Consider the following 13140-nt stretch of genomic DNA (forward strand, 5'->3'; position numbering starts at 1 on the left):
ATCTTCAATAATTAAAGAGGGGCTGGAGTCGGCTGCTGGAAGGCTGGCTAGAGATAAAACCATATGGAGCAACACACATAGAGCAGGAAGGAGGGGCTGCGGCAGGGAGGATTCCGCTTCTCTTGCAAGTTTTACCCCCCCCCCCCTTCTGTTCTTTACCCCCGTTCTACCCCCGCCACCGATGCCAAACTGAAACCTAAGCTACTGCCGCAATCTTCCAGTGGCCCCCACCGAGACTGGCCAATCAGCAGCACCCAGAGGCCAGAGCTGAAAGCCCCCCTGGCATGCCCAAGGCAAGCACGGCCCAACCAATCAGTAGGAGTCCAGGCTTGAAAGCAGGGCCACACCTGGGTCAGGGAGCCACAGGGGCTGCCAGCGACAGTCCGGAGAGAGCAGGGGGGGGGCTCCGAGTGGCTCAGAGGGAGGCTGGGATCGAGGTCACAGTTGATGAAGGGAGACTGACAGACCCTGCCGCACACAGCAGCGCTCCGCCTTTGTATGACGGTCCGGCTCCGCTTAAGCCTTTAACGTAGCATATAAGGATTTTAACGTCCAGTCTAACGCGTTCCTGTAGCCAACAACATGGTACCAAAGATTTCAGCTGTGTGGTGAGCCCTGACAACATCCCTCCTGAACCTCCTGAGGATAATACAGCAGAGGTGTGGACAAAATGTTGCGTCTTTGCCTGAAAGAGGAGCGTATCGGACTCCAAAATACTCTTCTGTGGGATTTTTCCCCCTGTTTGTTGTTAGCACGGGACGAAAATCGATTGGCATCTCATGTGGCCTCGAAGATGACGATGAGCAATTTTTTCCCGTGCAATAAAACTGCGTCCAGAACATCGAAAAGCATATTAGCTTCTCATTACAAGCTGTAATGAAATACAGCTGGCAACACCAGCATGGTTATAAACCAACCAGTTTTCATTTTGGTGACTAAGCAAACAGCATTATGGACATTATCCTGAGCTGAATTACCGCACTCCCTACCACACACACACACACACACACACACACACACTTCTGTTGTGTTTGCTTAAGCAGCATATTGTTGCACGTACACAGCTAACAGGACACTGCACATTCCTCAGTGGCTTTCTTTGGTGTTTTTGTGTCAAAAGCCTGAAACATCTGACATTTATTTCATTCCTGCGCTCCGGTTTGTTCTGTCAGAGCGACCACGACGGGCTATTCGATCTAACGAGGGGCGTCCAATCGCATCGAGATGCTCTCTGTCCTTGTCGCAGAGCCCGTCTCTGCAGGAGGGAATCCATACGTCGTTTGTGTTTGCAGCTCCACTCCAACTGATGCACGTCCAGAATGAAATGACAAACAAACAGAGACATCTTCTCTTTTCTCCCCCAGCTATATAAAAGCACATGAGGCTAAAAAAAGAGGCCACAATGTGCTCAATTATTTCCAGCTCAAATTGCTCCTTTCCCTGTCCTCACCTAAGCATGGGTCAGTGGCGCAGCCAGTGTTTGAGGCCTGTTTAAATGAAAGGACTTTTCTCTCCCACATTCAGACGGCTTTCCATCAGGCTTGCCTCATTATTCCCAGGAGACGGTTGAGACGAGAATGCCTCAAATGGCCTGAAACTAATGTTGGCCTGCCTCATCCTGCAGATTTACAGCACTCTTCACTGAGTTTTTTCTTCTCTTCCTTTAATTCCCAATCCCGCCCGGCCCGTTTGTCTGTATTTCCTACCCACAATCTTGTGTTCTGTTTCTGTTTGTGTGAGTAAATAATAATTTTACCTGTTCAAAATACAACATTTCACCTCCATCTGTCACGTCAGATGATCTGATGACTTGCAAACATGTTCAGTGGTACCAAAGATACACAACAGCTCTTGTACCTTGTCAGCTTTAAAATGCAAGTGTGTGTGTGTATGTGTGTGTGTGATGGTAAAGGATACACTTAGTTGTCATTCAACTGCAACATATGTGCATTTTGTATGACTTGTTGAAATATTCTGTCATCTTGGTGAAATCTAGCTGGACACGTAGAATTTCATCTGCAGTTTGTGTCCTTGCAGGAGGCTCTGGGGGGCCACAGGCAGCCTTTGCTGTTATTACAGTATAAGTGAGGTCTCCAAACAATAACCCCCTCAGGATGAAGCCTTTGTGCCGGCTTCAGTGTGGGAGCAGAGGTGAGAAACGCTCTGAGCTTCTACCACATCCCCGGAGATCCGTGGTCCCCTGTGCAAGGGCTGTTGGCCACTTCTGACACCTGGAGGACCCAAACTCCCCACAGACCTCCTCCCTCGGCTGCCCCTCAGATCGGAGGCGTGTGCTTCAGGGGGGCGGAGTGGAGGGACGAGCTCGCACCACACCGGATGGCATGAGTCAGCCCCCCCCAGTGGCCACTGCTCTGAGCTATGGTCGAGAGCCGACACGTGTCTCCCACACACACACACACACACGTTCCCAACAGAAGACCTTATAGTTTAATGCGATGATCTTACACCCACCATTTGGTGCCTCTCTGAACTCCCCACAGTCCAGCTGTGGGCTTTTGTGTGATGGTGAGTGTGACTCCACAGTTTCATGGACAATCTTCCCTCTCTGCAGGGTATTGGCAAAAAGCGATTTCCGTAATCCGGGAATGTCTCACTTTCCAAATGGGCATCGGAGACTCTGTGTGTGTGGGTGTGTGTGTTTGTGTGTAATACCAGCAGAATGTGGCCGAATGCCTGGGTGTCTGATACGAGCGTCCGAGTAAAGAGAAGTTTATTGTAGCAACACAGCTGCTAGTATTTTCCTAAAATGATGATGGTCCTTATTCCTAACATTCTCAGCTGGGATAAGGAACATGTTACCTACCTGAAGAATAAATGATTTACAACAATATGTTCATAGCGGTAACCAAGTTTTCTTGCGCGTGCTTAACCTGCAGTAGCAGGGTAACGAGGAATCTGCTGGAGCTTCTCTGCAATCATCGCATCCATTTCATTAACCTGTTGTACAGAAAAGCATCAACAGCTGCAGGCGGCGAAGAAATGGTGCAAATAGAAGAGGAAGATGATGATCAATCTAGCCAATTACAAGTGTAGGTAATAAAGTAGTAATAACACTACACTAGACACCAATGATTAACGGATAATCTTTCTGGTTGATGTCACTTTGTACCTTACGAAAGCCCGAAACGGAGCAGGGAATGCAAATGTTTGCCGATGGTTGGTGTTTTTAATTCATTACACCGCTACAGTTTGCAACCTTATTATGTAGAGACGACGCACCGCGATGCCTCCGGGCGAAAAAAGTCAAATTAAATCCATCAGGAGGAATTGTTTGCACAGTTTAATTAGTTACGGGTCTCAATCAGCAAGTGTGTTTTCCATCATTAACAAACATTCAGCTGAGTTTTCCCCTTTTTTTATATATATTTATATATATATATATAGAGAGAGAGGCCTCATGGTGATTTTCCACCTCCTCGAGTGGGAAAAAAAAGGTTGGATGAAGTTTGACGTGAATTCCTAACTATTTTATATCAAAGTGCACCAAAGATGTTCTGCTTGTGGGGGGGGGGGGGGCGTCTGCACGTATTTGCCAGGAAGATCCGTGGCGTCACTCACCCTGACGAGCAGGTGCGGGAAGGGTCCTCTGGAGTTTTCGGGGACGTTGATCGGTGGGATGACCCAGTCTCGCTTTTGTCTTCTCAGCCCGTTGGCGGCGGAGCCCCTCTGATGTTTCCGCGAGAACTTGATGACTTTGGGCTGGGAGTCCCAGACTCTGGACAGCATTTCTGTGATGCCAGCCTGGGAAAAAAAAACATAAGAAAGAGCTCACATCTACAGCGTCACTGTCCGGTAACGTCAGGATGTCGTATTCCTGTATCCCAGACCGGATTCTCCAATATCCCACCGCCACAGGATGGAGTCATTAGTTGTCTTTTCTGTGTTGGAACATATAGGTGTATATATAGAGCCATCCAGCCCCCCCACAGCGTTATTCCTCTCCTTTCCCATTGAAATAAGGTGTAGAAATGTGTATGTAGCATGTTCCTGCTGCTGATCCTCATGCTGTAAGATATATTTCTGTGTAAGTTGGTTGTATTTCTGTAATCCTGCTAATCCTATTGTTGTCTCTGTGGCCTGTGAACACACACACACACACACACACACACACACACCACACACACACACCACACACACACACACACACACACACACACCAGAGACACCCAGACACACAGTTGTTGGTATGATAGTGTCACCTGAAGCTTTATCCCAACTGGAAAACACAACAGTAAGCTCAAGATTCACATGCACGCGAGGAACCGCGTGTGTTTTGAGGCCAAACACGGGCCAGCAGCTCATCCCGTCACCTCCTGTAAGCTATACCTGAACACACACCATTTCGGGGATTTTTTTTCCATCTTTGGTCGTAGCGTTTGTTCGCGGCTTATAGGATTCAGCAAAGCTCTGGACAGCGGCGGGCTGGCATGGCGGGAGCGGCGTGGACACGCGGATGCCTGCAGGACTTAATGGGGGAATGAAGGGACCAGATGTGTTTCCCAGATAAGCTAACTCTCGTTTGCAGCATCGCTCAACCAAAATAGGCATCAAGTGGCACCAGGCAGAACGGCAGGGGGCTGGCAACACCCGTCCACAGGCAGCAGGCAAAATTAACCTCTGTTGGTCAGTGTGTGTGTGGGTGTGTGCACCTACGTGATAGCACGCCACGGTCCCATCTTCTGGAATATTCTTGAAGCTTAATAATGGAACGCATTCATAATGTTGACCTTCCTGTCTAGTATTCAGAACGGCACTTACAGGCAAGTCTGCTGTCACTGGGACACATTTGTAACTGTATCGTCACTGGCGTTTCGGTTGTTTTTGTCTTCACCTGTCGCCCAGATGTTAAATAAAAGCACAGCCACCCATTTGTCGGGCTAAAAAGATCCAAACACACGACACGGGCGAATGGACCGACTATTAATCTTAAGAGTATGTTTGCTTTTGCAAGGTGATCCTTTTCTGTGGGATTATTTTATAATGACTTCTTGCTGCCGTGAATTAAATGAGATGTATTTTTCTACAGGGAAAAACCCCATAATTCTTCACGAGGGCGATATAGACGGTGTTAGCATTCTGCTAGTGATAAACACAACTTTTTTTTGTCACCGCTGAGAATTGTTTCTGGGTTTTTAGCACCTTTTTTTTCAAATTGGAGCGCAGAGTTACCGAGACAGCCTCGGCCACGTTAGACGGTGCCGATATCTGTTTGATTATGGGAATTGCAGCACGCACGTGCACACATGGGAGTTCATTTGCTGGCCTTGACGCAAGCATGCACATGCAGAAATGTGTCAAAATAGCCCACAAACATATGTCCCCATGTGTGTGTGTGTCCCCCAGTGTGTGAGGCCCCAGTACATGACAGAGAGCCAGTTACTGTGTCCTTGAGACCCAGAGGCGGCCGCGGCCAGCTGGCATCTCTCCGCTCCCGGGCAGCCGGTGCACTGCTTGAGCATTCTTTAGCCTTGTAGCCCCCGGGTGTGGGAGCTGACATCTGGAGGTTATCAGTCTGACAAACAGGCCACGCAAAACAATCAAAGTGGGCTCTCATGGCTCTCGCAGTCTGTCCAGAGGGTCTCTGAGAAGACTAAATTTGGGGTTTTGATGTTGTTTTTTTGGTCTTTTGAGCAGATTTCCTTGATGGATAAGTCGGATTTAAAAACCTGAAACCATAAATTACGCCGAATGGAACAAATATGTAAATCCTCTGCTGCAAAGAAGCGCTGAAATATTACAGGTGTTCATTGCCAGTTCAGACTTGAAGCCTTCCGGACAAGACTGTCAGTGCAATTAAGTACTAATGGTGAAAGCATGCAGGGCTGCACGCTGAAGGCCTCGGGGCCCTACCATTCACCTCCATTGCTGGCCTTCATCGTAATCTACCTTGAACAGGACTGGGGTAACATGTTAATCAAGCCAGCACTAAACCCCACCACGGCAACCAGTCAGCTCCCAGTTTGGTGGTGCATAACTGATAGACTCTAAGCTGGTGGGGAGACGAACCAACGTGCCCCGTGAAATCGAGAGGAAGTGAAGAGCATTGAGAGAGCGGCGGTGGCCCCGTGAGAGCAGCATCAAGGCCTCAGAATGGTGGATATTTCTTCTTTGGAGACACGGCCAAGAAATCAGCCTGTAATTATTTGTATATATGCTGGTTATCAGATGCACACACACACACACGTTCTTATTTCAGCTGCCTTTTAATGGGCTTTGGGAGAGAGACGAGATCTTAAGCAGTTTATCTCCTGAGCGGCTGTTGTGCAGGGAAACATGTGTTGGGGATAGGAGCGGTGATTATGATTAGCTCACTTTGAAAATAACTATTGACGTTCCGAACGGAGGGATGTGGTCAGATAATGATCGCCTCCGTGTGTGCTCAGTGAGCTGGAGAAGAAACACGAGCCGCGCTAATAAAATACTCAGCGCTGCAGCGATAGCGCTGTTAAGTCGATGTGCTAAGGGTAGACACGGATCTCTGCTGCGTTATTTAGCCGTCGCAGGAGCAAATCTTATCATTCGTGAAACATTTAAAAAGGAAAAAAATTAAAAATTTTAAAAGCAGAAAGGATGCAGATTCAACAACATCTCTGCTGTGATGCAGCAGCACAGTGAGAACACCCAACACCCATCTACCAAAATAACTTTTTGCCGCCCTGTTTAAGTCCTTAAAATCGACCCCTGACTCACTTCAGTAACTTCAATTTGCAAGTACATCACAGCAGAGGTGTGGCCAGGCCCGTGAGGGGTGTTATGTGTAATAATTCACAGATGTGGGGTGAAACACACAAATTAAAAATACCGTAGCAACCATCCGCTACGCATCCAACGGTGGAAGCCTTTCTTTTCAAACACAAAGAATAAACTGTAATGTCTATTAAAAGCACAATGTCAAAGCCAGGATCAATTAAAGGCACTGTTAAGGTTCCATATATAGCAGGTAAAACAGCGGCTTTGTGACTTAGTTCGTGTGGAATATATCAAACATTTACCTCATTTAGATTATTTCTGCAGTATCTCCTATATAAAGGTGCTGCGAGCATGTTAGCATGTTCAGATTAGCGCTCAAGGCACCGGTGCGTTATGGATTGATGTGTAAAAGGCTCTTATGACCTCGCCCACCGAGCTGACTTACGTTACAGCAGGTTACACATTCAAACCGGCCTCAGCTGCCCTGCATTGATTTTCTGTCACCTCCGTGCTGACAAAGAGTTAGCAGCAGCACAGGACGTGATAGCTGCTGAGGCTCAGGTGCTACCAGGCTGCGTTCTCTAACCAGAGGCTGCGCGGTCCAGCCTCCGATCCTGCTGTCAGCACGTCAAAGTGTCCTTGAGCAAAATACTCGACCCCAGATTGCCCCCCGTGGACAGGCGTCGAGGCGAGGGTGCGTGTCCACCTGTGCATCAGGTGGAACCTGAACACCTCAGGGGTCAAGCTTCCTACTCACATGCAGTTGATTTTAGCAAAGACAAAATGTTTAAAGAGAGATTTTTTTTGATACTCGAGAGGCTCCGAGTGTCGGGAACGCCCGCTGCTTCTGGTTGTGCCACGCTGCAAATCAAAATTGATCATTTTCTACATTTAAGTCTCATCTATAATGCGTCAATAACTCGTAAAGTTGGTTGGTTGTCAAATCCTGGTAGTTTAAAGGGTATTTTCTTGACTGACATTAGGCCATTGCAGGAGCCCTTTTTACAAGTCTTAATTAAAGAATCAGACATAATCCTTTTTATTTATTCATTTTAATTACATTTACTTATTTAAATAAGCTTTCCTTCACTGAAGAGAAAGTGACAGGAGCACAATGGCAAGATGACATACAGTATATAGTGGTGGACAGCTAATGCTAATGCTCCAGTCTGAACTAGCTTTAGCCACAAGAGTCTTGGGTGTTTTCATTCATGATTAAAACCCCGCCTGAACATTAAACCTAATGGTGCGCAACTTTATGATTTTTCAGTGTTACTGCAGCCAGGTAACACTTGAAGATGAACAATGTTACAGGCTAGAAGAGCCCCGGCCCTCAGCGGCTGAAACACAGGCAATTATGTAGCGGCGATAGCGAGGTGACGGAGACACGAGGAAAACCAGCCTGACTGAAACAGTCCCGGGGATTAATTGATTCGTTTGGTGGACTTGATCTCGTTCCAAGCCTCCGGGTCAGCTTCGGCATTCAGCGCCTTTAAGGTGGAGAAAGTGAGTCTAAAGAGGGATCCATTAGGATTTAGGCGGTCTTACAAAAATAATCTGACTGCAGCCACAACAAATCCCGTCAACATAATAATAAAAAGTCAAATGTGTCTCGTCCTCCAGCTCTGAAGCTCTGAAGCATGAATTGATGCTCTATCTCTGCAAATCTGGACGCCACAGTACTGAATTCATGCCGCTACATTTAGGCACAATGACTGGAATTATGTTCCAGGACTCGTGGGCCAAGGAAAAAGCTCATTACATGTCCGTAATGTTCTGGATTCCAGAGGGACTTTGACCTTTGACCTTCCAAAAGATGAAAACGCCAAGGTGCTTTGATCATAAAGCAACCTGTGATGTTAAGTCGCCTTATGTCGGGGAAATGACTTGTTTGGAACGGGTCTGTGCTGCCCCGCTGTGAGTTGGGGAACACCTAGCAGGTTTGTCCCTGCTGCCAAAACAAGTGCCCCCCTCCTCCCCCCCCCCAACAACACTGCACTTAAACGAGTCTTTCAAACTTCCTGTCGAGCCTGAAATGTAAATTTAGGTCAAAGGTGTAAATGTAGACGTAAACGATGCTCAGTAACTTGATTCTGACACATCTGTGCCGTTACCTTGGACAGCGCCAGCGGGTGGGGATGTCCGGCCAGGGCCAGCTTCACGGTGGTCTCCCAAACCCTCGGCTCGTGCAGCCCCTTGGCCGTGACCATGAACTGGACGGGCTCGGACAGGTTGGACACGTCCTGCACGGCGTACACCGTCCCATCGTGCCTCACGCCGAAGTTGGGGTCGTTGGTGACAAAGCCCACCTCCCTGCCGCGCTGGCAGTCCTCGAACTTCACTGGGGGGGAAAAAAGGGGGGAGAGGGGGAGCAGGATTAGAGCGCTGCGTGTGGAAAGATCTCATCCTCTCTGCTGCCACCTGTGCTGCATTAGCCCCAACAAATCACGGATCTTCTTTAGCTTAAACCAGGAGGAAATCCGCCTCTGTATTCAAATCAAGCGAGACCCAGTCAGATTCAGCATTTTGGGCGGCTCCTCTGGGGAGAGCGTGAAGACAGGGTCTGAAAACACATTAGTCTGACTCCTTTGCTGTGAAACACGGGGGAACGAGGGCCATCTGGAGCATGTGGCTCCACCGAGACTAGAGAAATGGAGTCCCGTCCACGCGAGGACGGCGAGAGGTTCGCAGTGTTTCTGCCCTGCACAGGGGGAAAAGGGCTTGGCTACATCACAGAGGGATGGGGGGTTTGAAGAGTGCATCGCCGTAGATTTTCCGTGCACAGCTGAGATGAAAACGTGGACAAACGGAACGCCGACGCGGTCTCAGGCATGACTGTTTGGAAAATCTGCTCATTCCGTTGCCAAATCGAATCAATGGTCGACGCGTCGCTGCTACGTGACTTCCAGCGTGACGCAGATGCAGAGGGGGAAGAATCGTTTCTAACACACACCACGACAGATGTAGAGCAGAGCTTATCTCCTCCCATATGTGCTGGATCCCGTCGGCTCCGGTTGATAACAAAACAAAGTGGTTTCATGACTCACTCAGGGAACAGCTCGCGCTACCAACGCCTCATTTTTTCCCTATTTATTCAGTTTTATTTTAAAAAGAAATCCATCCTGAGGAATTCTGCTAAGCAGGCATTTTGTTCGGACGTGTAATTAATTCAGGGCCCGGCTGCCGTCAGAGATCAACCCGGCCACTGCAGAGCAGCGTCACCCAAACCAGGCCACTTGTTTGCAGCCGCTGAGTAATTGCGTGTGTAATGGGACGGATGGATGCAGAAAGGCGGCGAAGGAAGCCACACGAGCTCATTTCAGGGGTTATTTAACGAGAGTTTGTGTCGGCGCTGACCTGCTCAGACTGGCCGCTGATGAATTGTGATGGCAGGCGTCTATTATGCAAATGACTTCAATTAGCCTGAACCGAGCGGGGTTATTGTTGTCACTTAGACGGGTCTCCTGTGTTTCAGCCAGAGGAGCAAAGATTAAAGATGCATATGCTTCAAAACGCCGCTTGCGTGTGCACGTACGCGTGTGCGCAGGCGTCGGAGGAGGTTAAAGTTTAAGAACCTATGTCCTGGGCTTGTTTCGTCCAGTAATTTCAATCTTAATTCAACAATAAAGCCAGAGAGGTCCCTGCGGTCCGTCTCCGGCCCCGCCTGCTGTGTACGTGCTGGTTGGCATGGAAACGCACGCGGCGCACCAGGCACTGGCCATTGTTGCCTTTGATTCCTCACGAGGGCACCTCTTGGTTTAAATTTCTCCGTCTACTGGTGTGAACCCGCGAGGAGCCGGGGGCCGTGGAGCCGATTCCCAGTGGGCCCCCGAGTGGAGACCTGAATGAAAGCTGCCTCCTTCGTTAAGACTCAAAGAACATAAATAGAGAGGAGAGAGACATCGGCTTTGAGGAAGGGCGAAGAAGATGCGAACACTGCTCCATTTTCAACATGAGAATCCATCAACGGGCTCCTGTTCCACAGATCAGCCAGTAGTATCCCGGTTTGAGCCACACCAACTTAAACTAGTGACGCGCTAATGACTGCAAACGCGTGCCATTAGTTACTGGCACACATAATGGAGTCCCTGTTTATTATGGCTGTTCTTCAGTGCGCTCAGCAAGCTGCAGCATCGCCCCACGGAGAGTGTGAGGATGTAGAAAAAGGTCTCTGGGTGGTTTCGATGCTAACAAGGTCGCCACACCTGTGAATTCTAGCGTCAGTGCAGCAGCAACCGCTCAGATAAGCCCCGGTTTTCCTCAAAAGCTGCAGTTCTCATTCAAAATAATAGGTTTGAAAGCGGCTTTGGTTCCAGATTGAACTTGCTGCCCGTTTCTGCCTCCTCTTTTATAGATACTACGGGTGTAGAGACGCCACAGCGCGCTGCTGCTACAGTAATGCGGTTCCTGCGTGTTTCCGTAAGTCCGTCCATCTGCAGCTTGGTATCTGGCTGAGCCCGGTGCCATTCTGCATGACTGCAGATGAACACGCCGTCCTGCAGAGGCCTGGCGGGAAAAAAGAGCGGACAAGCAGCTGTGACTGCCGACTGCTGTGGCCTGCATGCTTTCTCTCTCTCTCTCTCTCTCTCTCTCACACACACACCCACACACACACTTTGTGGTTTTTGTTTGTTTCTGCTTCCAGAGTCACAACAGTCCCCTGGAGACGGCGGAAACCGCCCATGGATAGGAGCGCTACACGTGCGCGATGTACAGTAGATGGCAGGAAGTATCGGGGTATCGGGCCTGACCCGCGGAGCATGTCCCCCTCATGTTCACCTGTCGGCTCGGCACGCTCCCTTCATCCTGTCACTGTCTCCTCCCCGTCCCTGCCGTCCAGGCCCGCTGTCCTCGTTGCTTCTCTTGTCCCTCCCCTCCCCTTACACCAGCCACGTTTCTCCATGACAGTTGCTCGGCGCTAGTCTAAAAAAAAAAAGGGTGCCTAAAAACGCGACGCAGAGACAAATAAAGATAAAAAGGGAGCAGGATGTGACAGATTCCCACAGATCACTTCCATGCTCATCTTATAATAGAACTGCTTTAATGTTCTTAGCCTCTTCTTTATGATTTGCTCCAGTTTTGCCTTGTTTTTATTGGTCATTTGATCAGCTTCTTGATGAGCTAAAAGTGCTTTATTGTGCGATTAAAAAGGCGTGCGTAGATGAGCTAAACCACTGTAAGATGAGGTCTAATTGCTCATAAATAGCTTGGTGCGAGACATAAAAAACCCACTTGGGAATTTAAATGAAACAGTGAGTCTTTCAGTGGCAATTAAGGAGTCGGATAAATGGGAGCAGCGGTTGGGGTCAGGTAGAGCGTATGGGGCTGCTGCCGTCGCAGCACCGCTCCATCCGTTTGGGACACTTGGCTAAATAAACACTGGCTGCTGTTTTAGCTCAGCCTGACGGGCTGTTAGCCCGCCGATGAGCCGAGTGACACCCAAACCCTGAACAGGCCGCGCCTGAGAGGCTGTAAGTAGCGGCGATGCGTCTTAAGAGGGCGTCATTAAATGTAAACGGTGTGTGCCAAAGTTTTGATGATTTTAACAGTGTAAAGTAGCTTTGAGGATTAAAGGGAGGATTTGAACAAACGTCTTTAAGATGAGATAATCCTTTATTAGCAGTGAGTAAATATAATGACAAAGAGAAACACTTGCTGAAGAGAAGCAACATAGGAATGATCTAGGAAATATTACTGTCATAGGGCTGAACAGGATTAGGACCCCCCCATCCCGAGCTACTGAGTTGAGGTGGCGTGACACAGGAGTGGGACTGTCGGTCACCGGCTTTTTGATTGGTTATTACACGATTATTACAGCTGGTGAGTGTGCGGCCGTGAGTATCAGTGACTCCGGAGGTGTTTGTGTGACATTTCTTTACGGATATTTCAGTTTTTCTTTCCATCCTGAACAGACTTTGCTCTCCGTTACGCCTCAGATCATCGAGATCAGACAGACCCCCCCATCTCCCCCCCCGGCCCTGTCACACACCAGGCAGAGCTCCCGGACTGTGCGTATCCGGGGCCCCTCGCTCTTATCTCTGTATTAGCTTCCTCTTGTGGGCATTGGCATGAGAAGCGCTTGAGGAATGAGGATGGGGGGAGGGGGGAGATAAAGAGAGAGCACAGGGGCAAAGGGGGGAGGACGCAATTAAAAGAGCAGGTCACAAATCGCAGTGCCAGGCGTCAGTGTGATTAATACACCACCGTTCAGCCTGGAGGTTTTTATCAGTGTGTGACTGTGTGCACGCAGAGTTGTGTTTATGAGGCCTCCGAGAGAAACACAGCTAGGGGGCGCCGGCGCGCCCACCCCCCGTTCTCACAGACGTCACAGCAGATCAACGATGCACTAAACCAGGGGTGGGGAACCCTTTTCATATCGAGGGCCATTTCAATTTTTATAAAGTCCTCCGAGGGCCATACTATTATGAA

At 49.0% G+C, this 13140-nt stretch overlaps 1 protein-coding gene across 3 annotated transcripts in view; it reads right to left on the reverse strand.

Moving 5' to 3' along the window:
- cdh4 (cadherin 4, type 1, R-cadherin (retinal)) overlaps positions 1 to 13140 on the reverse strand; it is a 129237-nt gene that overhangs the window by 35472 nt on the left and 80625 nt on the right. For all 3 annotated transcript variants that reach the window (XM_057031407.1, XM_057031406.1, XM_057031405.1), the window contains 2 exons: positions 8826 to 9052; positions 3580 to 3762 (listed from right to left, as the gene is read on the reverse strand). In XM_057031407.1, the coding sequence (XP_056887387.1) occupies positions 3580 to 3762; positions 8826 to 9052 (410 nt within the window). The remainder of the gene's footprint in view (positions 1 to 3579; positions 3763 to 8825; positions 9053 to 13140) is intronic.

The sequence above is a fragment of the Takifugu flavidus genome, chromosome 4, assembly GCF_003711565.1.
Source record: "Takifugu flavidus isolate HTHZ2018 chromosome 4, ASM371156v2, whole genome shotgun sequence".
Taxonomy (NCBI): domain Eukaryota; kingdom Metazoa; phylum Chordata; class Actinopteri; order Tetraodontiformes; family Tetraodontidae; genus Takifugu; species Takifugu flavidus.